This window comes from Topomyia yanbarensis, chromosome 2 (assembly GCF_030247195.1).
Source record: "Topomyia yanbarensis strain Yona2022 chromosome 2, ASM3024719v1, whole genome shotgun sequence".
In the NCBI taxonomy this organism is placed as follows: domain Eukaryota; kingdom Metazoa; phylum Arthropoda; class Insecta; order Diptera; family Culicidae; genus Topomyia; species Topomyia yanbarensis.
Genome location: NC_080671.1, coordinates 361,468,817 through 361,496,059, shown reverse-complemented (window position 1 = coordinate 361,496,059; position 27,243 = coordinate 361,468,817). Strand labels below are relative to the sequence as shown.

General features: G+C 40.8%; 1 protein-coding gene across 2 annotated transcripts in view; it reads left to right on the top strand.

The window, feature by feature from the left end:
- The window catches only part of LOC131684382 (uncharacterized), a 304,419-nt gene extending 300,586 nt beyond the window's left edge, over positions 1–3,833 (top strand). For both annotated transcript variants that reach the window (XM_058967226.1, XM_058967227.1), the window contains one exon: positions 1,473–3,833. In XM_058967226.1, the coding sequence (XP_058823209.1) occupies positions 1,473–3,014 (1,542 nt within the window). In that variant the 3' untranslated portion in view covers positions 3,015–3,833. The remainder of the gene's footprint in view (positions 1–1,472) is intronic.
- Positions 3,834–27,243: the final 23,410 nt, after the last annotated feature.

The window sequence follows — 27,243 nt, the reverse complement described above, 5'->3', positions numbered from 1 at the left end:
TCCTCTATTAACTGCTTACATTCGTCATCGAAGCAGTCGTTTCCTCGATGCGGAATCGCTGTACCTAGTTCCGCTTGCCACAGCCGTTCGGTTGAAAAGCTGCCTTTCCGGAAGCCGAAATGCATGTTAGACTATGCAGGACTACTCTCTTGAACAGTTTTCCGACTGAATTCAACAGACATATTAACCTATATACTAAAGGATCCCCAAGAGATGCTTATGGCATGTTTATTTCATTCAACTTCAAAACCATACCCGTAGCCTCTCACCTTACACTTAACACCACTCATTAAGTTCTGTACAACATCTGGCTGGAGTTTCTTCTGTACGGAAGCCTACTTTTTCTTCGTTTCTTCCTCAGATTTGACCTCCTTGGGATGCTTCCGTAGTACCTGTTTCTTAATTGCCCAATATTTTTCGAAGGGCCTTAGTTCCCGGGGGGATCATGTCCTTGGCTACGAAAGTGACCCCGTTGGCTTCGTACCATTCCAGGACCACATTTGAATAGTAGCACGAAGCTAAATCCGACCAGAAGATCGTAGGGCTCCCATGGTACTTCAACGGAGGAAACTGTAGACACTCCTTGAGGTTGATCTGCCCGTTTATAGTCCCCCGGTAGTCACGAACGGCGCATTCCGTTTGCCACATGACCAGATCGTGTACCAAATCATTAATTTATTGGCAAATTTGGAAAGTTTCTGTTTTCTTACTTTCTCCGAAACATCAAAATTGTGCTAGGCGGTGAAGAAGAGTACCCGCGGAAGCTACCGGAAGTCCGCCTTAACGTAAGTCTCATCATCCACGATGAGAAAATGAGGCTTCGTCAGCATCTGGGTGTGCAGTTTCCGGACCCGTGACTTTCCCACCGTATTTAGCCGTTCGTCATGATTTGGATCGTTCTGGACTTTGTTCGTATGCAGTCCCTCCCGGTCCTTGACTCTCTGAATGAAAGACTTGTACAGATTCAACTGTTTGGCCACATCCCTGACCGAAGCATTGGGATACCGCTTAAACGCTTTCACTACACGCTTGTGATCCTGATTACTAGAACATCCATTCTGACCGCATTTCCCCTTCCGTTCGATGTTTTCCGATGTCCCGATGAGAGAATTGGGGATTTTCCAGGAGCTTGCTCAAAAGCTATTCGCGACGTTGCTTTTCGGATGACGTAATTTTTTCAATTTTCCAAAAACTGACAGCGATAAAAATACAGTGTAAACAATACATTCTAAACTTTTTCTACCCAAATCTTCAAGAGAGAACATCCAATAGTTTATTTTCTACAACGTTTTATCCGTGATGCGATTTGATCTGGGACACCCTTTACTCCAGAATATCAAGATATACATACATAACTTATAAAATATCAACTTATCGATCCAACGGAAGCTTTTTTGACACAGTACATAGTTCCTCAATCGATCTTCAGACTCCAACTAACTAATACTAATTTCTCTTTTGTTTTGTTTTAGGAAAACCTAACCAAAGCCCTGCAGGAGTTCAAACGGGACAAACTGAATAGGCAGAATGCACGGCTCAGTTTGGCCAACAGTGTGTACGACAATCCGAGTATGCCTCGGCGCAAGATCATGCTGAGTGTCGGTGCCAACAACTATCGGCCCCCACTGGAGCGGTCCAAATCGGCTCCGAAATTAATGGCAATCGAGGAAATGATCGGTGAAGAAGATGAGGACGACGTGCCACTTGGGGGTACTTCGAACAAAGCTTCCAAAGGTCCTGGAGCTGTGGGTGAAGAGTTCAGAGCGTGCTGTAAAGAGGATGCACTGTTTCCATCTACGACTCTGGGTAGGCGAAGGTGCCGTCGGGGACACTCGATCCGGAGGAGCCGATTGAGAAATTCGTTCAAGTCGCCCAAAGCCGTCGAAGCCAAAGTACCGTTGAATAATGAAAATATAGTACAGGATAGCCCAATGAACAAGTCGATGGATTCGATATTGGATACAATTAAACAGGAGGAAGACGAGGAACAAGTGACTGAAGCTGGGGAAGCAACTACGGATAGTCAAGGTACAAGAAGTAAGATACGTGATTCGAACTCTTCAGAGGAAGATTTCGAGACACTGCTACGTAACTACAATTATAATTCCAAAGAACCTTTGTCGTCGGAGCTTATATCTTATTTTGATATGAAACTAAGCCCAAAGGTAGCCTCCAGCATGCATGACCTGAGCTGTCTTCAGCTGAAAGAAGAAGCTGATACGGGAAGAAGATTAGATGATGCTAGACTAGCCCTAAGTTTGGACGACCTTGACACTTACCACCAGGAGGATCCTGAACATGAAGAATCGGAAGACGATGTGTTCTTCAATCAAAACGAAGTACTCGAAATGCTTCGTAGTGCAGCCGAATCGGCAAATAGTTTTATCGCCGGCGAGAAAGCTGATTTGATGAGTTTGCTCCAGGAAACCCCCAGTGGCGGTGACGACACTGCTCCTCCATCGTTACTCTGCGTAACAAACAAGATCACCGGTAACTCGGACAGTGATGAAGGTTCCATTTCTAGTGGCTGTGAAACTTCCAGTACCGTGACTACCAACACCGACGAGTCCGCAGCGACCATCCTCATAAAACCTTGTTCCGTTCTCGAAAGGGTTCGAAGCTTCGAGCAACTCGCCGAGCATCAAGTGATCCACGAGCCGATTGGCGAGAAAACTCCTCTAAGCAGACATCGCCTCGATAATAACGTATTTAAACGTAGCATTACCTTCCCAGCTCCTGGTGTGAAAACGAGTTTTCTTCTCCCCGTCACCTCCATGATTGTCCATGAAGAGGAACCTTTGGACTCGTACACCGAGGCAGTCGGTAGGACAAAACCGTCCTCAACTTGCAATGGAAGTATCCCACCACGCCGACTAAAATCGACGGTTGCTGCCGTTAATACAGAACTGATCAATCACCTACAGGCGATCGATTCCGATTCGGACCTCAGTGATGAATCCGGTTACGTGGAATTCCAAGACCATCAACCACCGACCAAGTCAGTAAAAGCCTAGGTCTGAATATCCTGTACTGAGCCCATAAGCAAAGATCTAGTGATTTAGCTTTATTTCTGTGTTGTTTGATGTAAATGAGTAGAGGTAGAAATCATAACAAAAATTAAACGTTTATTCTGCAAATTATTTTTAGTAGGTCCGCCTTACACGGTAGGGTACAGGGTTCTACCACAGGTTAATACGGAAATCATGTGTCTTTACTAAAACTACTGTTATTTGTATAAACTGTTTCCCTTCCAGAGCACAGAGACAGGAAAGAAAACCTTATACCAAATAATTTATTGTACTAACAATATTGGTTAGTGTTTACGGAATACTTTCCTTAGAAAGAAGACCAGTAGTTAATTGTTAATGGGGCTTATTAGTACATGTTGTAGGAGCCAAGTGATTAGCCTTCACATCTCACAAACGGGGTCAAACAAAGATAGGGAGATTCAAGTTTCTTGAGTAATCGTAGGACATAGTTAATATAGTGGAAAAGATACATCCTTCACTGAAACAAAACATTCGCAATTTGTACAAGTTGTTTTATGTACGTACATAGAAGCTAATCCAGGCGCTAGTACCAAAACGATCCTCATGCAGCATGATTGTTTATGTTTTGGAAATATCTACCTTTTGGGACCGTCGGAGAAAACCGAATTATGAATCTTTATAACATGTATTGAACGGAAGGACTTAAATTTGCAGAACTGTGAAATTATACTAAATGAAAAGATTACAAATTACACAAATATGGATGACTATATTTATTAATAGTTGATATTATTAAATGTCTAAATCAAGGAAAACTGGAAAATAAACTATAGGAAAAAGCAAGATGTTGTTTTGTTTATGATGATGTTTATTTATTTATCAGATCTTCAGCAGTTGTTGATTCAATCTTGAAATATGTCTTCGGAAAGTCGATCTAGCCTTTCCAGAAAGAACGCTCCTTCCACATCACCACTTGCTATCGTCCGGAGAAGGCCCATAGAGATATTTGTTTCGAGAAGGAACAACTATCACCATAACTGTAGCGTCGAAGCAAACAAACAAACTACACAAAGTCTTTCCCCAGTGCCAGTCGCTGTCGGTAGTTCTGGAAGCAATCGTGTAGTAGTTTCGACAGCGGCTGGCACTGTGGGGCTAGATGTCCCAGAGGTCAGTCCAATTTCAATTCATCTCCGAGCGAATTGTGTTGCAGTTTCTACCGTTACAGATGTGACCAGCAGTAACCGGTTTGGAGAAGAAGTGAAGAAAGTAGCTTCCCCACTTTATCATGAAGGGATCGACCGAGGGGAAGAGGACTGTCCCTACCTCCCGGATATACAGTCCTCGCAATTCTCATCCTGGCTTTCCGCCGGCGAAGATACTTCACAACAACAGCAGACACCGATATCCCTGTTGAAATCAGCACGGCCACGTTCTGGTACCAACGCAACACGCCAGCGAGAACTCGCAGGCTATCATCTTCGCCATCAACATATTAATCAGCGACTTTCGCCAGTCGAGGCAGCAGGTGCTTCCCACTTCGATAGAACATCCGAGGCCTGCGAACCAACATCAGCAAGCTTATGTCGTTTTTGCTTGAAGCGAAACTGAGTCAGTTTGTAACCCCAACTGCTGTCAAAATGTATGAACTGACAGCGGTTGGGGTTAGAACCTGACTCAATTTCGGATTAGAGCGAAAACGCCATTAAAGAGCTGATCTGTGAGTACGGACCGAGCCTGATAGCGCTTCAGGAAACTAAATTGGACAACCAGCAAATTTCATCGGCAACAACTACACCCTTCTGCTGAAAACCGGTAGCTGTCGATACTGGCAACACGGCGTAGGTCTTGCCATCCGGGATGGTGTTCCATTTGAGCAAATCGAAATTGATGCCAGTATACTAGCAATCCCAGTTCGGATCCAACTGCCACAACGAATGACGGTGGTGTCGATCTGCGTCTCTTCCAAAACTCAACCGTGTCAAGAACAGCTGGGTGACTTTCTCGAAAAGCTTCCAAGTCCAGTGCTTATACTAGGCGACTTTAACGCGCACCATACTTGCTGGGGTTCCACGAAATCTACCGCACTAGGCCACTTCATCGCCGAAAAAACGTTATCGGAAAGATTACTCATCCTCAACAACGGATCGCAACCTCGGGTCGATCCAGCTACTGGTATCACTTCGGCTATTGACCTCTCGATCTGCTCCGAATCGGTGGCTTCGAAATTTGTTTGGCAAACACTTCCGGACACCCACAGCAGTGATAACTTTTGCATTCTCGCTTCCATTCCCGGGCTGTCGACTATCCCGACGAAAAGACAGAAATGGATTTACGACCGAGCGATTGACCCCCAACGCTATTCGACCGGTCGTCGAAATATCAATCGACTATTTCGCTGACTGGTTGATTAGAGCAGCAAACACCGCGATACCTCGCACTACCGGTAGAGTCGGTTCAAAAGCGGTTCCGTGATTTCCGGAGGTGAAAGCAGCTATCAAAAAACAGAGAAAAGAACTTAGAGCAATGAAGCGTATACTAGCAGAAAACCCTCGAAAAGAGGATGCGCTGAAAAACTTCCAAGAATCACAGGCGGCAGCGAGAAAGTCTATCCATGACACCAAAGAAAAATCATGGGAAGACTTGGTCGCGAAGATATCACCAAGTTCAACTACGTCGGATATGTGGCACACAATGAATACGTTGAGAGCGAAACGTCAGCATCACCCAACTGTCATTAAACGGTCCGGTGGCTACACGAATAAGCCAGAATAAATAGCTGAAGAACTGGCACAACACTACAGCAAAAGATCCGCAACCTCCAGCTATTCGTCATTCTTCCAGAAAGAGAAGGAAAAGGTCGAACGAATCCGCATAAAATTGTCGCCAGATACCGATGATATTTACAATTCTGACTTCATTCTAAATGAGTTGCTGTGGGCGCTCGACAGAGCTCTATACAGTCGTGATTCGCTGGTTGGACATTTTTTAACTGCACCGCTTTTTAGTTGGATATCCGCTAGTTGGACCATTGTCCAACTAAAAAGCATCTGAATGTCAAAATCTTATGTCAAATTTACTTTGATAATCAATCTGACAATTATTAGAGATGTGAATAGATTCAATTACACTACTAACGTCTCCTATGGAGACTTTTTGACATCTGTCAGTCGGTCCAACTAACGAATCAAATTCGTTAGTTGGACAGAGTTGTGGCCCAGCGAATCACGACTGTAGCAGGATATGGCGCAGTAGCGTATTCCCACCCTGTTAGCGAACTGGAATAATCGTACCAATTCCAAAGCCAAACTCGAGTGACGCGGATTCAGCTGCCTTCCGTCCAATAACTTTAACGGAACGAATGGCGAAGGTTTTTGAGCGAATAGTCAACCGATGGTTGACCACCGAACTAGAGTCGAACGGGCGTCTTAAAAAAAAACATGCCTTTAAGTCTGGCTGGGGCACTGACACATACTTTGCGGCGTTGGAGAGGTCACTGCCGGATCGTGACGAGCACTGCCTAATAGCTTCGCTAGATTTGTCTAAGGCATACGACACCAACTGGAGATATGGCATCCAGCACATCCACTGGGAAATGGTGTGCCACAGGGTTCAGAGCGCTCGGTTATACTGTTTCTCGAGGTTATTCAACCTATCTTTCGCGTGGTTCCGAATTCCGTAAAGATCTTGCTCGAAAACTTCAGTCAGCAGTGAAAGTCGGATTTACGATATCTGCAACGAAATCCAGCATCTTCTATTGCAGCCCGAATGCACGCCGTGAACCCACGCAAGCGATAAAGGTAGATAGTGTAGCTGTTCCGACACAAACGCTGCAGAAAATCCTCGGTGTTACTCTCGACTGATCGCTCAACTTTAAAGCGCATTGTAAAATGCCGAAGAAGTCGTGCGAATCCATGTTGCGTATCCTGAAGATGGTCGGTGCAACGTTACTTCGTGGTCATTGTGCGTCTCTACTGCAAATCGGATCAGCAATTGTTACCTCTCGACTGCTCTACGGCATAGGACTCGTAAGCAGAGGAGGCGATGGCGTCATCCAAACTCTCGCACCTGCATACAACAAGCTGATAAGGTTCGCATTCGGAGCATATGCCACGAGCCCACTTCTAGCCATTATGGCTGAAGCAGGTACTCTGCCGTTCGATCTACTCGTTCTCCAAACCACAGTACGATTGGCTATCCGCATGATAGAAAAAAGGAAAGATAAAGCTGATCTTTCCTTGGTGCATCGAGCCTCCGGTCGTTTGACCGAGATAGTTGGAGCGCCCCTTCCCAAAATTTGTCCTCGCACGCGGTTAACCGCTCGGAAGTGGTACGAACCCAAACACCAGATCGTGTTGAACGTAAAAAAGCACGTAAAAGCTGGAGACCCTTCGGAAATTGTTCGTCCAGTTCTCCAGGGGATCCTGACAGATCGCTTAAGTCGCTCAATTGTCGTCTATACCGATGGTTACAAAAACAATAACACAGTAGGCGTGGGAGTATATGGAGAACACTACCAATAATCGGTTGGCCTTCCGCTGCAATGCAGTGTCTTCTCCGCCGAGGCTTTCGCAATAAGATCAGCGCTAACTGCGTATCACACGTCCAGAGACCTGCTAATAATGTCAGTTTCGGTTAGCTGTCTATCAGAAATCGAAGCTGGCACATCCCAGCACTCGTGGATCCAGGAGAATGAGAACAAGCTTCGAAACCGTCCAATCAAGCTGTGCTGGAGTCCGGGTCACGCTGGAATCCGCGGTAATGAAGAAGCAGATCGACTCACTGGAGAAGCCAGGGGCATTGCTCCATTGATTATATCTTTTCAGTGTCCACTGAAGTCAAGCTTCATGAAATCAAATTTGACATAGTGAATTGGACTGACCGCGGCTACGATTCCGAATTGGACATACTCGACCAACGCACAAGTTCCTGCTGAAAAAAGAAGCTCCACCAGTTTGCGACTGCTACGGGGTAACTGTTGACGTCCGTCATGTGATCTTCCACTGCAGGAGGTACCATGAAGCTGGAAGGATGCACTACATCGATTCGACGAGTCTGCGATTGGATTTAGGCAACGACAGAAAAGAATATTCTAAGCTCTCTCTAGAAAACGAACTTATATAAAATGCTGTAGATTTTATTGATCGTGTATTGTTTTGAACTGTGATCTTTACTGAATTGTTAAATTTGAAAAACAAAAATCCTTCCGACATGAACGCTCCTCTTCGGTGTAAAATGTCGTTAATAAACAACAACAATAACAGCAACAAAAATTTTGGATGTAATAAATTGATCAAACGTGACTTTGTGTTGTATTTGACCAGACCTACAACCTTTAACAGACCACATTAACGCGAGAATGTTGCACTGGGGTACAAATGTACCCCACGCCTTCTTTGGAGCCGTGTGAAGACGAGAATTCGGCATTTACCGACCTGAGACCCTAATTCAATTTAGAGTTCCTAGTAAGAGTAGGAAAAGGTCGTATAGCTAGTTTGCTTATAGCTTTCGCGGAAGCAGGTGTCAAAGTTGGTGTGGGGTACATTTGTACCCCAGTGTACGGTTGCCGTTAGCGTTTCGTCAGGTTTCGTGCTGTCAGTGGAAATGTGACTTGTGACAATACCAGTTTAACCCATTCATGCCCATGTTGTTTGTGGACAACAACGTTTTTAAGCAGCTATAACTTTTGATTGAGGCAAGATTTGCTCACAAAAACAAGTAAGGCTAGTAAATGTGACTATTGGCTTTCATTTGAGTGTGAACAGTTACAAGGATCAGCTCTAAAACTGAAGTTATTGCAATTAGTCTGATTGAACTCCGATGGAGCAGTGCTGCCAGGGACAGTTTACGTTGACGACGAAAAATGAATTTTTCATATAATTTTGTTAAGTTGCAATATTAGTGAAAACTGATAAAACCTATCAATTTAGATTATTTTTGGCTACGTTTTCCACGCAGTTAGACTATTGTAGATATTCTAGGAGAATTGTAGTGAGCATTGGAAGGTAAAAATTGAGCCGCTTCTAGCACTGCCATGGGAGGACTTACCTTTATGAAAAAAATTTTTTCGACTTTCTTGACCTCATCATTCTCAAGAAAAAATAGTTTTGAAACCCTATATGCACTAGAAAAAAGTTGGGCATGAAAGGGTTAAATACTGATTGTTTTGCTACGTATGTAACTATTAGTATTATATAATCGTTTTTAATCATTTGTTCAATTTAATTTAATTTTGAAGTAGACAGAAAATCGTTCTCATTTTCGCTGATTTTTTATTGTTTTATTCTTTATTTTTTATAGTTTTTCAAAACAATGGCTCGTAAGTATAATTTGCGCACAGTAACTGCTGTAACAGTAACGTTGCGTCTTACCAATTACTACAGACACTCATATGTGGTTTTTGTTTGAAGCGACACCGAGTCAGTTTCTAATCCCAACTGCTGTCAAAATGTATGAACTGACAGCGGTTGGGGTTAGAACCTGACTCAGTTTCGGGTTCAAGCGAAATCGCCAATAGCAATAGACCAGCGAAGGTACTTTTATCGAACAAACTGTCAAAATCCGGAGCCAAGCAAGCATTACGTCATAGAATGCAAACAAGCAGAACAAGTTTTGCGATTTTATTTAAAATATGTATATTCACAGTAGGCTTCACTTGTCATGTCCATATTAATATTTTATAATGTTATTTAGAAAGATATTTATTGTGTTCTACCTAACTACATAAAAAGCGTTTTACTTACGCTCTTTTTCATCAACTTTGGGTTTTTGAAGAAATTGGATTTTTTTTACTTTTCGTAATTTCTTGTTGCTTAGTATCAAACGTATAACTTCTCTTTTGAACCACTTGAAAAACTATTTTAATCCACCTAGCGGTGCAATTGTGCCTTTCTCAATTATGAATCACGAGAATGTGTGCGTTGTTTATATTCATTAAAAGAGTTCGAGTTCTAAAATTTTGAAAAAAAAAACAGCCACGGTAATATTGAACTGAAAACAGGTGCGAAATCGGCAAAGTCCCAAAAAGTCGATTTTTATAAAAAAAAATTTTTTCGAGATAACATAAAATCTCGACGTTTCATGCATTTTAAAGATGTATGGCATCAAAAATACGAATTCGATTTCTGAAATTTCATGGGGTCCCCCCTTTGAAAAAAAAATTTGAGTTCTGGCTTATATGGGAATTTCATATGTGACCGGACGATTTAGTCTATATTTCCGGACCCATATAAGCGATCCGTACGAAATTTTATAGACATCTGTGGGGATATTATAGCTATCATTTGGAACTAAGTTTGTGAAAATCGGCCCAACCATTTCAGGGAAACTGATGTGAGTTCGTAAATTTTGAAAGATGGCCGCTTTTCCCGGGCACTTCCGGAACCGTCTATGGTGGTCAATATAGTCAACGAAAGTTTGGTTGGCCGTCGGTGACCTAGAACAGCAAATTTAAGTTGTTTGAGAGACATTTTAGCGAAATTTTTACCTTTTTTGCTTTCATCGGAGTATCGGTTTGAATCACAATTTGCTATGTGATCGCACGCCACAACCTGTAACTCCGGAACCGGAAGTCGGATCGGGATGAAATTAAATAGCCATTTACGGGGACGCAATACCTTTCATTTGAGGCCAAGTTTAGTCGAATCGGTCTAGCCATCTCCGAGAAACCGATGTGACTGTTATTCTGAATTTAGATACTTCCGCCGGGGCTTCCGGAACCGAGGATGGTGGCCAATGTGGCCAAATAGACTTTGAATGGATGTTAGTGACCCAATACTATCAATCGAAGCAGTTGTGGTCATATTTTGGAAAAAAATTCACCTTTATACATTCATTGCAGAATTTATTGAAATCGACATTTTCTGCGTGTTCGTACTCATCACCCTGTAATTCCGGAACCGGAAGTCGGATCCATTAGAAATTCAATAGCAGCCTATGGGAACGTTGCACCTTTCATTTGAGACTAAGTTTGTCAAAATCGGTTCAGCCATCTCTGAGAAAAATGAGTGACATTTTTGGTCACATACACACACACATACATACATACACACATACATACACACACACAGACATTTGCCGAACTCGACGAACTGAATCGAATGGTATATGTCACTCGGCCCTCCGGGCCTCCGTTAAAAAGTAGGTTTTCAGAGCAATTGCAATACCTTTCTATTGAGAAAGGCAAAAAGATTTTGATAAAAACACATCATCGAAAACAATCGAGCACGTTCGAGCTTGCACATTTTTGGGTGATGCCAGTTTAACATGCTTGTTTCTCTAGTTGCCAGTTTCGCGATTTTTACATCCGCGAGTCTATTACTATGAGTGTTTATATGTATTACTGGTAAGAAATATTTTTTTCATTTCAGTTTCCAATTTCATTTCGTGGTATTTTCCGAAGCCCGATTTTTAAACTTCCACTCTTCCAAATAATTGTACTTTTTCGAAAATATAGAAATTCCATTTTGTACCGTTTCTAGACCATTTTTAAAACTTTTAGAATCATTGGATTTTTTTCAAATCGGTTGAAAATTCGCAAAGTTATAGTAATGTTTGCGTTGTTACGATGAATTTGGTGGATTGCACACTGACTTCATCATGTTTGACTGCTGATTAACTAATAAGAGTTGCTTAGTAAGTGGTAAGTAGGAATTCATACCAATCCGACCCATATTAAAACATCAACAGCACAATAGCCATCATTGCCAGCCGCCCCCATCACCATCGTTTACGGGGAAGGATAAAGGATAAGGTAGAACGGAAGTATTGATGCTCCACCTACTTAACGGAAGGTAGACGACTCATCAGACTCTTCCATAGGTGTCGCGGAGTTGGTCGTTTGGAAGTATATAAGGTCTAGGATTCGCTCCAAGCAAGCGATGCGACCTGTAAAGCATGGTTTATTAGGTTGTAGTTTAGTTGGTTTTCGAGTACACCATTATTCGAAAAAGAAAAGATCTTATTTAGCTTTTGGTTCTTTTCAAACTCTGGGTAGCCGGATACCGAGAGTATCCTATGTTTTCTAAACAAAAGCAATTTGAACTCCACACTAGGGCATTGCAAAAAAAAAACTTTTTTTTTGAATTCTCAAAGGCCTTTTGAAATTTTTGAAATTGGTACTATGGGAAATATAGAGGAAAAATGTACTAAATGCTATAATTTGTGAAGTAGCAATCAGAAATTTACAATTTATACCTCTTTTTAAAGGAAATGACCTAAGTCTTTGAGGGGAGATACTCCTCTTTCTAGAAAAATAGGGGAAAGTGGGGTACTGGGTTATTTTTCATAATTTTACTGCTTTGTGATGCAGATCATACATATTTTGGAGTTTTTCTAATGTGAACAAATCTCAGAAATCGAACTAAACCTTTTTAATCTTTGTCCGAATACGGGAAGTTGGGGTTATAGGGCCTTTTGTCATTAATATTAAATTTTATAGCTTTCTCGTGCATATATCTCTATTATTCTTCAATCAATTCTCATGAAATGTAGCTTGTTGAACGCAGAAAATATGAATATAACAAAAATAAATTCGTTAGCGGTAAAATTCAGAAACATCAAATTTTTGGACATTAACTTTAACAACTTCCCCTATTTTTCCAGGATGGAAACTTTTCTCATGCGATCCTCAAGCGTAAAATACTAAAAGTAGTAAATTTATTAAGAATTAAATTGCACATAAAAACCCCTCCCCGAAGTAATGCCGTATGGTAGTGCCGGGGAGGAATCAGGTTCTGGGCAAGAGCAGTCGTTTTTTAGCGGGTCGGGTGATGGCAGCCCAAACCCGTTCCCTGAGACATTGGGGTTTTTGTACATTTTCCCTCAGGTCTAGGGTTTTCCTGAAAAGTTTTTTACTGCTCTCAAAAAAAAAAAGCACGTACAGACATTTGTCAATTTCGACGAACTGAGTCGAATGATATATGAGACTCGGCCCTCCGGGCCTCGTTTAGAAAGTCGGTTTTCAGAGTGATTGCATATCCTTTCTATATGAGAAAGGCAACAAAGAAAATGAAGTATTATACAATCAAATGCATGGGGTACATTTGTACCCCAGTGCAACGTTCTAGGGTGGAAAACGCAAGTGCAATGTTGTAGGGTTAAAAGTAATATTTGTTTATTTCGTTTGTTTGTTTGTTTGGAGCAGGGAAAAGCCCGTTCAAGCAGAACATAACAAATTCTCTCTTGAATAGGCATAAAACCTCCTCATCTTTTCGCATCAACAGATTACATCAAATCCTAATGATACACATAACATCATATTCAACTTAAACTAACAGATATTCTACAGGTAACATACGCTAACAAAACAAACATGGTATACTCTTATACTATGAACTAGATAGGATTCGTTTAAATTTACGGTTAAGTACAGAACGGGAGAGGTGAAAATCGAAAACATCACTACATTGATTAAATATGCGACAGAAGCTGGAAATGGGTTCATTATAACCATAGTTAGTCCGTGAAACAGGTAAATGAAAGAAATTATGAGTTCGCAAATTTCGGCTTCTGGTGTTGAAGTTTAGAGTCCGAAGAAGCTCTGGACAATCAATATTGGCTTTCATTAGATCAGAAGCAAATGAAGCTTTAGCGACATTTCGGCGAACACTTAGTGTATCAAGTTGTATTAAATTGCATCTGCTGTTGTAGTTCGGCAAATTTTCTGGATCATTCCATGGGAGATGACGAAGGGCAAAGCGTACAAACTTGTGTTGGATTGCTTCAATTTTCTGTACACCATTCTGGTAAAATGGTGACCAAACAACCGATGCATACTCAAGGGTGGAGCGGACAAGCGCACAGTAGACCGATTTCAAGCACTGTATATTTTTAAAGGATTTTGTGACACGAAATACGAAACCTAAAACTTTGGAAGCTTTCGCGGTGATGTATGCGATATGTTCTTTGAACGATAGGTTTGAATCCAGCATAACCCCAAGATCCTTCACCACAGTTTCTCTTTTTAAAACTATCCCAGATAAATTATAATCATACGATAGAAGTGAACGTTTCCTTGAGAAATATATTACCGAACATTTCGAGGCGTTAAGGACCATTCGGTTTGCTATACACCAGGTAGCAAAATTATCAAGCTGTGATTGGAGAAATTCCTGATCAGTTCTACTTTTGATGATGTGGAATAATTTGAAGTCGTCGGCATAAGAAAGTTTAGGGACCTCAATACTATTGTGAACATCGTTCAGATAAAGAAGGAAAATAAAAGGTCCGAGATGACTCCCCTGTGGAACTCCGGAAGTAGCGGCAAAAAATGATGATGTTGAATCGCTTATTTTCACAGCCATTTTACGGCCGATTAGATATGATCGTAGCCAAAGCAGCAGTGAACCATTGAATCCGAGACGTTCAAGTTTAGCAACAGCGATACGGTGGTTGATCTTATCAAAGGCCGCAGAAAAATCGGTATATATAGCATCAATTTGATATCTCTGTTGCATAGCACGCGCAATGGTAGATGTGTAAAGGACAAGATTACTGCTGGTAGAGCGTTTTGGCATAAAGCCATGTTGTTCCTCAGCGATATAACTGGAGCAACTATGGGTTATGAACTCTAGAACGATAACTTCTAGCAATTTGGAAATAGCACACAGCGCAGAGATTCCTCGATAGTTGCTAATATTAGATTTGCTGCCTTTTTTGAATACAGGGAAAATATAGGAACTTTTCCAACAGTCGGGAAAGACACCTGATTGAAGTGATGAGTTGAAAATTAGCGAGATCGGCTTAGCAAGGGTCATCGAGCATTTTTTTATTATTAGAGAGGGTATTCCATCTGGGCCAGGGTTCGATGAGCCTTTCAATTTCACACAAGCATTGATAACGGATTCGGGCGTGATGAATGGATGTGCCCCGATTGGTGGGTGAGTGGGAACTTTATCAGTAGCCTGAGAAATGTGATGGTCATCCAAAGTTTCGGCGACGAAAACGCTACTAAAATGTTCGCGAAACAAATTGCAAATACCTTCAGTGGAATTGGCTTCTTTTCCCTCTAGTGTCATGGAAGTAGGCAATCCGGCTTCATTCCGTTGCTGATTAACGTATCTCCAGAATCCTTTGGGATTATGTTTCAATTTCAGCTGAACACTACGTTGATAAGCACTGAAAAGTCTCTGGTTGAGTTTTTTATATCGCTTGTTCATCCGAGTGTAGTAATGCTTAGATTGTGTAGAACGGTGCTTCGAGAACTGTTTAAAAGCGAAACGTTTGGTAGATTTAAGTCGTTTTAGGTTGCTATCCATCCAAGGAGGAAAAACTGGAGTCTTGTGGGTCTGTTTCGGAACAAACTGATCGATAGCATAAGTGATAATGTTGGTTGTAACCATGACAGCACTGTTGATATCGTTGCTTTGCAGAAGCTCATCCCAATCTATACCGGACAGAAATTCGTTCATTGATGCAAAGTTCGCTTTGGTGTAATCATAGAACAAAGATTCAGAAGTGTCCTGGTAACTATAGGGCATACACTCCGAGATTACGATATGCAGAGGTGGATGGTGCTGGCAGGACTTCACAAGTGGCGATGGTGCTTTTAATATTGCGCAGTTACTAATCAACTCAGAGCTAACGAATGCAAGGTCGAGAGTACGAAGATTGTTGTTCAGAACATCGTTCATTTGGCATACACCTGCGGTGCTGTAATCATCCAGCATCTTAGATATAAGAGGGTTTATAGACGAACGGGCGATATCAGGGTAAAGGTAATTAGTAGAACTGCGTAGCCATTTAATGCCTGGCAAATTGAAGTCGCCGAGGATAACTATCTTATCGTTCAGATCCATTCGTGAAGTTATCCATGAAAGCGAACTTAAGTGTTGATCGATAATAGTCGGATCATTTGTTCGATCTGGTGGGACATAGATCACGCATAAAAAAAGAGTATGATGTAAAAGTTGCAACGCAATCCAAACTTGCTCTAACGCAGTACAACTAGGGGTGACAATCTGGCGCGCTTGGAAGCTTGATCGAATGGATAGTAGAACACCGCCTCCGTGAGCTTTAGTGCTATTACGATTTGAGCGATCAACACGAAAAACTGTGTACGATGGGTCGAAAATTTGCTGTGAGGTTGTATTATCGTTTAGCCAAGTTTCAGTCATGGCGTAGACATCGTAGATTGCGTCGGAACAGGACAGGTAGTAATCTGGAATCCTTGAGTTCATGCCGCCCACATTTTGGTAATATATAGAGAGTGTTTTATTTACACCAACGATTCTCGCTGATCCTGCTGGATGGGGTTTTGATGTGAGAACATTCGGTCGTGCATCACTGCTTGGTGGGGGTGTATTTCCCTGGAGAGCGGATGATGGTAAGGGGAGTTCGATGTGGGAAACCGTCGATAGCGTGGTGTCGCTGGCCTGGGTGATGGCCTTAGTGGAGGAAACGGTCGATCGCGCGAGGGGTAAACAAGAGATTGTATTCGAGCAGTCAAAGTATTGGGTCGCTTGTCTAAAAAAGGAGAGATCGATACTCCAGCAGGCCAAAATTGATCAGACGAAATTAAGCTTTCTAGAGCGACCGGAACGCATAGTTTGAAAGAAACGTATGAGAGTGGTAGTGTGCTGTTGCGATTTTGTGGCACTAATTTATGGCAGCGAATGTGCGAGGGGTCACATTTTGTTTTACTTACAATATATGCGATAAGATTTTCGGTGGTTTCCATCGGTTGAAATCTAGTTAAATAATACCATCTAGGGGGGAACACTTGGGGGGCTACATACAGTTTAGGAAGTGTTACATCACATTGGTATTGGTTGGAATTGCTATTTATCGTACGTGTTATACAACCTGCTAAAGTCGACTGATAACGCGTCAACGGCACGTGTGGTTCCGAATAGGTAATAGCGGTTGCTGCGGGAACGGCTGTCATGGCTGGAGCAGCAATTGGAACACGATTGGTAGTGGCATTTACAGTTGAAGCGGTCATCATAACAGGAACTGCTGCAGCAATAGCAGTGCTGACAGGCACAGTTGATAAATCGGAAGCTCGAATGGAAAAATCCGTGCTTGATGGGGCAGAAGTGATGGCGTTGGCGGAATCATAAGTTGTCGGCCAAGTTGGAACGGCGACGGTAGTGGCAGAGTTGGTAGGGGCAATACTTGATGATGTAGTGTTTACTACGGCAGCGATAGCGGTGGGTGGCAGAGTAGTAACGTAGGTCGGTGGCTTTGCAGATATGGTAGAGGTAGTGGCGTGGATGATGGGATTTTCGTTGGCATGTTCGTTTGATGTTGCAGAATTGGTTGGATGGTCAGCAAGACGGTTGGTTAAGTAAGAATGCGAATTGTCAACTATCATCTGTGTTTGGGCATCAGAGAGTTGTTCGTGGATACTGTTCACGCCGGGTGCGATGCGAGGGTGCGTGGAATTGTCAGGTCCAAGGCCTATAGTGGCAGACACGAACGTACCTTGAGAGTTATGGTAGCGGATATCATCTAGAACGACAGAAGCTGTAGTGATTGGTTGACTAGATTGATTTAATGGAACGTCGACTCGCGGAATTTTATCCGGCTGCGGCAACGAGGGCCTGGAGGTGCTGCTGGTGCGAGGGCGTTTGCTGTCACCAATATTCGAGTCGAAGAGATTGCTTAGGTTGAGTTGTAGGTCGTCTATGCGATCGTGGAATGCTTCTCGGGCATCAGTCGTGTTGTATGAACAGGCACGAGTTCCGGATTGTGGGCAACAGCTGGATCTGGCACAGGTATGCGAGTAAACACGACACAGAAATTGCATAGAATCCATCACAGCGCCGATTAACTTCAGAGCCGAGGTAGTGCGTTGCAGGATCAAGTTGATTGTATCGTTTGGTGTGTCATTCAGATTGGTTGGCACGCGGCATTTATGGCACAGCCAACAGACACCCGGACCATCACGAATAGACTTTGCGAGCGAATTATTGATGTTCGCGCACTTGAGATGAAAGCTGATTGCACACAGCTCACACTTAATTTTGGCACTATTAGAACCGGAAAATCCAAAACAAGCATCAGCATCACATTTATTTGTTTTCGTCGTTTTCGTCATGACGACCGTTGTGTTAGTGCGAATAGAACAAGAAGATGGCTCGTCGAGATCAGACAGGTACACGTCTGATTAAAAGACGGATTGGAGTCCAACGGAGGAAATATATTAACAACTAACACTTTCCACAGGGTAAACTAGGAATTGTTTAATGAATGTGATAAGTTTTTTGCGAGTAATTGAAATTTAACACGCGAAAGATGATCGATTTTTGTCGGAGCACAAACTGTAAACAGTATTCAAATAGGGTGACCAACTCCTAACTCCTAGTACATTATTTGTTTCATTTAGAATAGAATAGAAAGATCAATATGGTAACTGTTCCAGAGCCAAGTAACCTGCAGCCTGTAAGCACTATCATGTGCTTACAGGCTGCAGGTTACTGGGCTCTGGAACAGTAACCATATTGATCTTTCTACCAGTCATACACGACTGTGGTCACAAATGGTTGCATGGGGTGAAAACATTCTTGCTCCCAGCGATATAACACTCACATGTAGTTTTCCTTACAGGACATTCCAGGTGAAGTTTCCCTCCAGAGAGGAGTGGTTGTCTGGCTATTTGAAGAGACAACAACAAACTCAAGTGGCCTGTTACACTGACGGTTCTCTGATGGAGGGACCAGCAGGTGTCTACTGTCGCGAAATGAGATTGGAACAAGCTCACTCGCTAGGTAGATACTGTGCTGTATTCCAAGCTGAAATCTTCGCGATTATGTGCGGGGTACAATCGGCCCTTCAACAGGGATTGTCCGGTAAAGTTATAAATTTCTGCTCCGATAGTCAATCTGCAATCAAAGCCCTTAGCTCAAACAACTCACGGTCCAAGCTAGTGATCGTCCTGCGTAAAAAGCTCTTGCAAATGCCATGTCAAATAAACGTATTGGAAAAAAAAACATCCATTGTTTGTTCCAAGCCACTGTGTATCGTGTTTAATGTCACCCTTTGAAATAGAAATTTTTAGCGCATATTTTCCGTATGTAAATCATACATTTCGGTGGTTTCGCCCGAGTTAAACTTATCCGACTTGCAAACCACTTTTATAGCAAAAAATCTATCCAAATCTATGAAGTTTGCTATAATAAGTTTATCCTCGCAAAAGCTACTGAGTTAAAACTTTTCTGCATCGGTTACAAGGTTTCAAAAGCTCTCTTCGAAAGAGCAGAAAAGCTCTCATTCCGTTGACTTCAGTTTATAGCATTAAGCTTTGACATCAGTACAGATCAAGGAAAGAGAATATGGTTGCTATTCTATTTGATTGCTTTATAATGGAGACGCAAGGCGACAGACTTGAAGCAGCAAGTGAATAGCATGATCGTTAAAACGGAAAGCTTTTTTCAAATTAGTCATTTAGACATTCCACATGTTACGTTTGTGTATATTGTTAATAGCTAATAATGTTGTTTATTTCGTGCTTTAACGACAATTGCTACATTGCGAATGCGAAAGGTTGAACTAACTATTGACAGACCCACAGATAAAACTTACTAGGGAGGATCGCCCTTCTAGAAAGTCGAAAAAAATGTATTTAGAGGTTTACTTTATCGGTAGAATGAAACGTCAAGCTTCAGAGTATAGATGCATTATGGTAAGTTTTAATCTAGAAATACTAGCAAAATGACGATACAGCGATGCACCTCCTCGTAAAAGTTTTCTGTTTACGCTTCACTTGGCAAAAATAAAATAAAACAGCAGATTAGAAGTTATGTGTGTTAACAAGATGCCTTAAAAATAACGTCAATATATTGGATAGGTTTGTTTTAATATTGCATACCTATATCTTGAAATGAGATTTCAAGAAAATGCGCTCTTGTTTCGGTTTCCCGTTCCGATCAAAACACTGTACTTCGTAAACATTTAAGGAACTCAGGGGCGGATCCAGCAAAAAATTTCGGAGGGGGATTTTAAAATATTCATTGTACAATATGTAATGTGTAATAACTTCATTTAATTAAAATCATTTTTTGTGGTTGAATCAAAAGAGATTATAACTACTAGAGGGAGCATAACGCTACTGTCTGCATGTATTCACGGACTGAAACATGGGATCTCGCTCTAGCATATTGTATCTCATTACTTTGACATGTGTGTACCCGGGGCAATATGTGTCAAACTAATGGGTCTAGCATATGTAAGAGCGAGATGATAAATTATCAGTGTTAGCAGCGACAAGCGACCTCTAGTAGTTATAATCACTTTTGTTGAATCTGATTTGGAATCATTTTAAGTTTAGAACGAAAAAAAAAACAGAAATTATTTTAAAACTTCTGAACAAGTTAAAAAATTTCGGAGGGGTCCGGACCCCCAGGACTCTCCCCCTGGTGACGCCACTGAAGGCATTTTTGTTAAAACAATAATAATATAGAAATATCACGATTCTCTAGATAGCTGGTTTCCCGTAAATAAATAAATATCAACCAATTTATGAAACATTCCCCACAGGTAGATTTGTCCCGTTCATTCTCGGCACACCATCGCATCCATAGTTGGTCTCATTTTCAAACCTGACCAGTCGATAATTGCTTTAATTAACCACACATATACAGCTCCACAGTAAACTCATCCCCTATCTGCACCTAACGCAGGTATAGCTCGAAAACAACAACAGAGGAGGGGTCAGTCAAAATCCCAAATTAAATCTTAAATAAATTACCTCCGCCGGTACTCAGAGGAGGAACAAAAGACAACAAGCACACAACATTGACGTGCAGCACATAATGCCATTCATTGCGGCGGTGAAATTCCTCCCTTTCTCGGACGCCAAATTAAAAATAAAAACAATACATAACCATCAATGGATGACACTGACTGGGGAAGAGGTAGACCCCGGGTGGAAGGTAAAGCAAAGTGTACACATCTTTTATTGCCCACCTGAAGTACCGTCAATGCACGCACCAACGACCTCGATGCGATTACCGGACTCTGCACGGATCTGATCGCGAAGGGTTTAAGGTAGGAAGACTTCAGTGGTGCACATCCGTGTTACCTCTCAAGATGCAAGATCAATTCCGGCTGGCTGTGTATCGGTACGAGATGCGTAAGGTATCCGTGCCAGGGTGGCCCCGTTATTGGTAGTGGAGTTTGTTGTTGTCGTTGGAGATGCAGTGGTCGTATAATAAACCTGAGGTCAAGCGAAGTAGTCGTAGGTAAATATTTGTGATTGCTTAAACAACAATTTTGAGCATAATATAGTAACAGTTTCCAGAAGGAATTGTTCGGTATTGTTAGGGTTTCTACTGGTATATCGTAAACAATTGTAATTTTTAGTATCCCGCTTATATTAATTGATTCATTTTGGTAATGGCATCCACGTAGCACCGCATTAGGCTTAAACATGTTTGAGTGGTAAACGTGATTGCTGCTCACCCCAGTAAATCCGGGTTCTATATAGATATCCCAGCCAGGTTGTTTCAATTTGCGGAGGTGAAAAATCTCTGCTCACGTCAGCCGTTGGGCTCGGTCTTTTCTATTGATGGGTCGATTTATTGGGTACTAATGGTGGAGTTACCTCTCTGGCGTCGGTGATGGGCCCTTAGTGCGAGTGGATACTGGACAACTAAGCACAAATAAAATAGCGGGTTTAATTTACTAATGCATTTATTTACAACAGGAAATTAGAAAAAAAACATACCCCCACAAAGCGATAATCTAAGCAAAGTCTTGATACTATATTGCATAGCGGAACTTGACCTTCTGTTTCAACAAACTTCGCAACCGATTCTTACTTACTGTATGATACCAGCGCGCCTGATCCTTTGACCAGGGCAACTAAGCAATAATCCACGTAAAATAAAATTAAACACACTTGCGCTGAAATAGGACATTTTAAACAAAACTCAATATTATTCTGAAGCCACATGTAACACGAGTAGCAGTAGGTTTAACCCACTTCTTATCCAATCCAGCTCACTCGATTTGAAATCTTTCATTCCTATTTCCGATTTCTTCATTTCTGTTTCTGTTCTCTGGGCACGTTCAAAAATTGCTTTCCATTGCTAAGAATCCCCCTCACGCTCAAACGGATGTTGAAAAAAATCGATTCCTTGACCGTGACCGAAATAAGATTTCTACCTAATAAGCTTTACTTGGTAGCTAGTCTAAAGGCATACTACGTATAAGTACCTACATCAGAAGATGAGATCGACGGCGGGGTCACCGAGACAAGTTTGTTTTGCACGAATCTGCTGAAGCAAGAGGTTGGCAGTATTTGTAGGACGCCATACTTTAGCCAGTGAAGACTGTAAACGATTGCATTCAACATCAGTCACAACTAACAGAACTCTGCTTTCCTTAACTATCTCTTTGTTGGCAACGTTCATCCATCTACTCGCCGTTTTGTGCCACGGGTTCTAATCGGATTTATGACAAATAAGTGGGCCACACAGCCACAGCCAATAAGTGTTGGTGCCCTGTATGCGGTGAAATTTGGATTCTTAGAAAATCTTAGAAAATCAAGCAAAATAGAAATAAACTTCTGAACGTCGCAAATCGATTGTATTTCACAAGAATCATTCTCTATTTCTTAGACCACCGAACCTATAACAGTATTATTATGAACATGAACGTGAGCAGTACAATCTTCCTGATGTAAAGAAACTGAAAAAAAAATTACTTCTAGTCTCGTTTTGTTCCTCAATAAACATTTCACAGAAGGCCGAATTTGACATCACCTGAAATTAAAGGATATTGTTTTGGCCCCTTGCAATCCATTTTCGATGATTTTTTGTCTATCCTGAGCGAGAGGTCCGCTAGAGCCCAGGATCTCTAACCCTAGTCCAGTGTATCCATTCGTAAAGACGGTGCTTCTTTGGAAGGAGGAAATCTTCTCCGATTGCGGCTAAGGAAGCAGCAGTGGACGCGCTCAAAGTTTGACATTGAACTAATTTAAGTTATTAAATTATAGGTTTGTTCAAAATTTCGAGTAACTACCCACTCGGATATTTTCGGATACCCAAACTACCCACGTCATCCGTCGGCCATGAATATCACGATTGTAAAACAACTAAAAATTTAAAAAAACTTTCAGCTCTACTGACGAGCGGAGTAGAGCAAACTGAGATGTACCTAGGGAGAGGGTCATGGAGATCCGGACCCGTCCCCCGAAAATTTTCAAATCGTTGACAAAATTTAAATTTGTTTCAATTTTAAATTAGTATCAAATTCAAATTCATTCCAAACCAAAATTCGTTTCTGGATCTGCACCTGATAGACACAAGGATACCAACAGAATATGTATGAATATTTTGATATATTTAAATTTCGATGAAAAAGCAGTTAATCGAATTCTTCCTAAACATATGAAAATTTCTGAATTTGAATCAATAGACTTAAATATGCATTCCGCTCTAGGGGCAGATCATTTGTGATACATTTTTAAAAACCTCGAAATTAACTGCATTTCCTTCCATCAAAATAGAAATTCATAATATATTTTGCGCATAAAATATTCATAATATACTTTGCGTTGTGTGCAATGCATTTTGCGTTGCGTGTAAGACGTCAAAACCCTACAAAAAACTAGCCCAAAGTATTTATTTATTGCGTATTTAAACAATTGCTTTGAAATCTACTTTTGTTGAGTCGATAAGGTTCAACTTCGAGTTAAATTAAAATATATTTGTTTCGTTTTGTTTAAATGACTTATAATAAGCAAATATTTTAGTCCGCTTCGATTTTCGCTTTACCATTTCGATCAATGCATATCATTTTAAACAACAGCCTGTACGGTGCCAGGGGCCATGTATAAATGACGTAGCACTTTAGGGGGTAGAGTGGTGTAGCAAGTTTGTGACGATATGTGATGAGGGGGAATATTGAGACAAAATGCTACGAGGGGAGGAAGGGGTCTAAATTCGCCGAAAAAAAGCTACGTCATTTGTGTACGGCCCCAATGGGTAGGGTTACGATATGGGTCGAGCTAACTACGGGTCAACATTTTCGATACGCACAAATTATAATTTTTTGAGAGGAACGAGTACCAAAATAAATCGAAATGAGCAAGAGAGTGTGCCGGTGTAAATACATTAAATATATCTGTCGGCTACTGCTATCGTCTCCACTCCGACATTCGACCAAAGGATGAGCTCGCCCGAGCAATGCTGAAAGTTGTACATCAGAGGATGACGTCATCGGCAAAATCAATACAGCCAACCAGAGCCGCTTGGCCGCTGGATGCCTAGACCTATCGTCGTCCCCAGGCCCATCCCCAGCGGTAGCAGTTATCAAATGCAGCGCATCATCGCAGCGCATTGTCACCATGCGGCGAGGTTGGCGAGTATTTCATAAAAATGCGCTGGTTTAATCGAGGATGAAATGGAAGCATGCAATAATTCGAATATTTTCTGGATGTGTGATAGATGCCGTGAACTGTTAGAGAATGCAAGATTCCGCAGTACCATAACATCTCTTGAATCTTTTGAACACGTCTGTCAGTGGCTTAATTGAATTGGCAACTTCGAACGATTCAGCTATGAACATTGCTAGTATGCCTGAAAATGAAACAATGCACCCGTTTTCATCGACGCAATTTAGTCCACATGCAAACATTCCGGAATCCGTAAACTATTTTGAACTATTTATTTCTAACATCGGAAACGACGTCAGCGAAGCAAAAGTGTCAAATCTTGTAATGACATGTCTGGATGATCGAATACCTTAATACCGTTAAGAAACTCGTTCCAGTTTGGCCACGCGGTATTCGGTATCGCGAATTCCGAAGAAACCATTCTGAAGCACCCTGGAATCCATGATCGCATTGAAGAACGCAACGTTTGTGATTATGAAAGTTTAATGGTATTTTCCCGTTTTTTTATTTGTTGACTTGAATAAGTTAGGTTTATTCAAATTTGTCAACAATAGTTATGTTAATGCTGTGCTAATTGTTAGAAGAATTTTGTCAAATAGGTTAATTATTTCAATTAGACCCTAGAGGTCCGTTGGAAAATGAAATAAACAAATAAATAAATAAATAAATAAAATGCCTGATTCCTACTGTTGTTCTTTACGGCCCGACGTTCGACGGGAGAATGATCTCGCTCGAGGAATGATACTCTTTAAATAGTCGAGGATGACGTCATTCATAGAAGCGTAGTGTGCTGGGTGCTCAAATCTGTCGTACGAGACGCTATAGGCACGATGTTAGTTCTCTGGTAAAAAAGCAACAACTGATTCAAACAGGCACACGGTATATTTATTTATAATTTTTCGTGTTCGTTTGAGTTACTAAGGTGCTCCCTATTGACGGCTCTACCGGGGATAGACTGACTGATGTATGGGAGTTTTCACGTTTTCCGTGATCTATTCATTTGTGCTTGTTTTTCAATAGTGTGCTATTGAAATGCAAAAACACTATAGCACCTATACCTAATTTCAGTAAATTCCGAATTGTTTAGTTATAACCAAACGGAAATCCGTTCATAAATAACAAAGTTATTAGCGTTCAAAATAGTGACGCAAAACGTGCCCCAGATAGTGCAGTAAGATATTTTCAATGTCAGTGTCAATGATTTTTTTACTATCATCATCAAGATTGGAAGAGATGTATGACTTCTTGAAGAGAATTGTAATGTTTGTCTGATTACAGGTTTGTAATTGTTTTACCACTCTTTTGGGAATAGTTTCAATTGAAGTTGTTGCACCTAACGCATCAAAGTTGACGGATAACGAAGACGAAAACATTGTTGTATTCCAACCGAAATGAGAAGATCAGAGCGCAATTACGAAAGCACTCGTGTTGAGTGTATAGAAACGATAGAAGGTTTCTTTTGAGTCGATTTCGATTGGTTGATTCTTGTTTCCTCTCTTCTCTATCTGATTTAAGATAATCTCTCTCATTTTATTCCATGACGAGCAAAACCAGAACGAAAAACTGTCACATACTGATGACATGAAATAGAAACATTTATCCCAACATATTGGCTAATAGATTTAACCAGTCACAACATTTTAGTCGATCTTCGTGATTGCCTATTGATTTCTATTCGCTATATTGTTACGTAATTTTCAAACTTACATGAACATTAATTAGAAACCACAGAAAGTGATTAAAATGTTGCTATTGGTTGCAACATTAAGTGCATCGTGTGTACTTAGCCTAAGAGCAATGTACGTTTTATGTTTTACCACTTTTTGTCCTGTCCAGTTTTAAATGAATTTTTCTTTTACACAGATACCACGGTTTTGCGGATTACACTAGTTTACAACATTTCTGAACTAAATAAGCCATTTTCAATGTAAAATCGTGTGCTGAATTCGAAAATGAGGTCCAAAAAACTTACACTAGAACAGTTTTTGAGTTACTGTGAAAAAAAAAAATAATTTTACCTTTAAAATTAAAAATACGTTCATTAAAATCCAAATATCTTCGGATATAGTGCATCGATGTGAAATATTATTATTTTGAATTAAAGGTAATTGAATGCACTTTTGATCGTTAGAATATTTTGTTTTAGTGAGACTACTGGTTCTGACATTATTTACGAATCTATTGAACTTTTTCTTAATTTTTCGTAATTTTTTGAAGTAAAATGAGCGTGTGGTCAATATTTTCGGCAATCAATCCTAAAAATTATATTTTTATGGAAAAATAAAGCCTGCTTATAACCAATGAAAATAAGCACTTATTAGATTAAATAGGATGAAAATTGTGGAAGTTATTCAATTTTTTGTAGAATGGAGATTTTTGAGTTTCTCTGGGTCAACTTATTGAATCGACTCGATTCCAATTTTTGTCTAGGGTTTGCTTCATAATATATGAGAGATTCTCTGTCAAAATTCTGTTAAACAAGTAAATTGAAGAATGTTGAGAGAATTTAATGTAGGGTAATTTTCGAAATAGTTTATTCAAATGATTCAGACTTCTTATAACAATAATTTCAAGCTCAGTGGAGTAATGTCATCAAAAATTTGGCATTAAAAATACGCATAATATTTACATTGTCATACAGAATTGTATATGTACAAAAAAGTTGTAAACTACACGCTCCACAACGCCTTGATACATACATCGGAAGCTTATGACAGTTCAAAATGTTAAATTCGGGCACCTATTTCGTCACGTTTTGTTCTACTAACAATTTATTTTACCTTATTAAAACGTCTAGATTTTTATAATTTGAAATTATATTGAATTCACATTGGCTTCTACGATGTACCGATTTTACTGTACTGGTTCACAAAACTTCAACATACTACAATATATTGCGTAAAACATCCAAGTGCA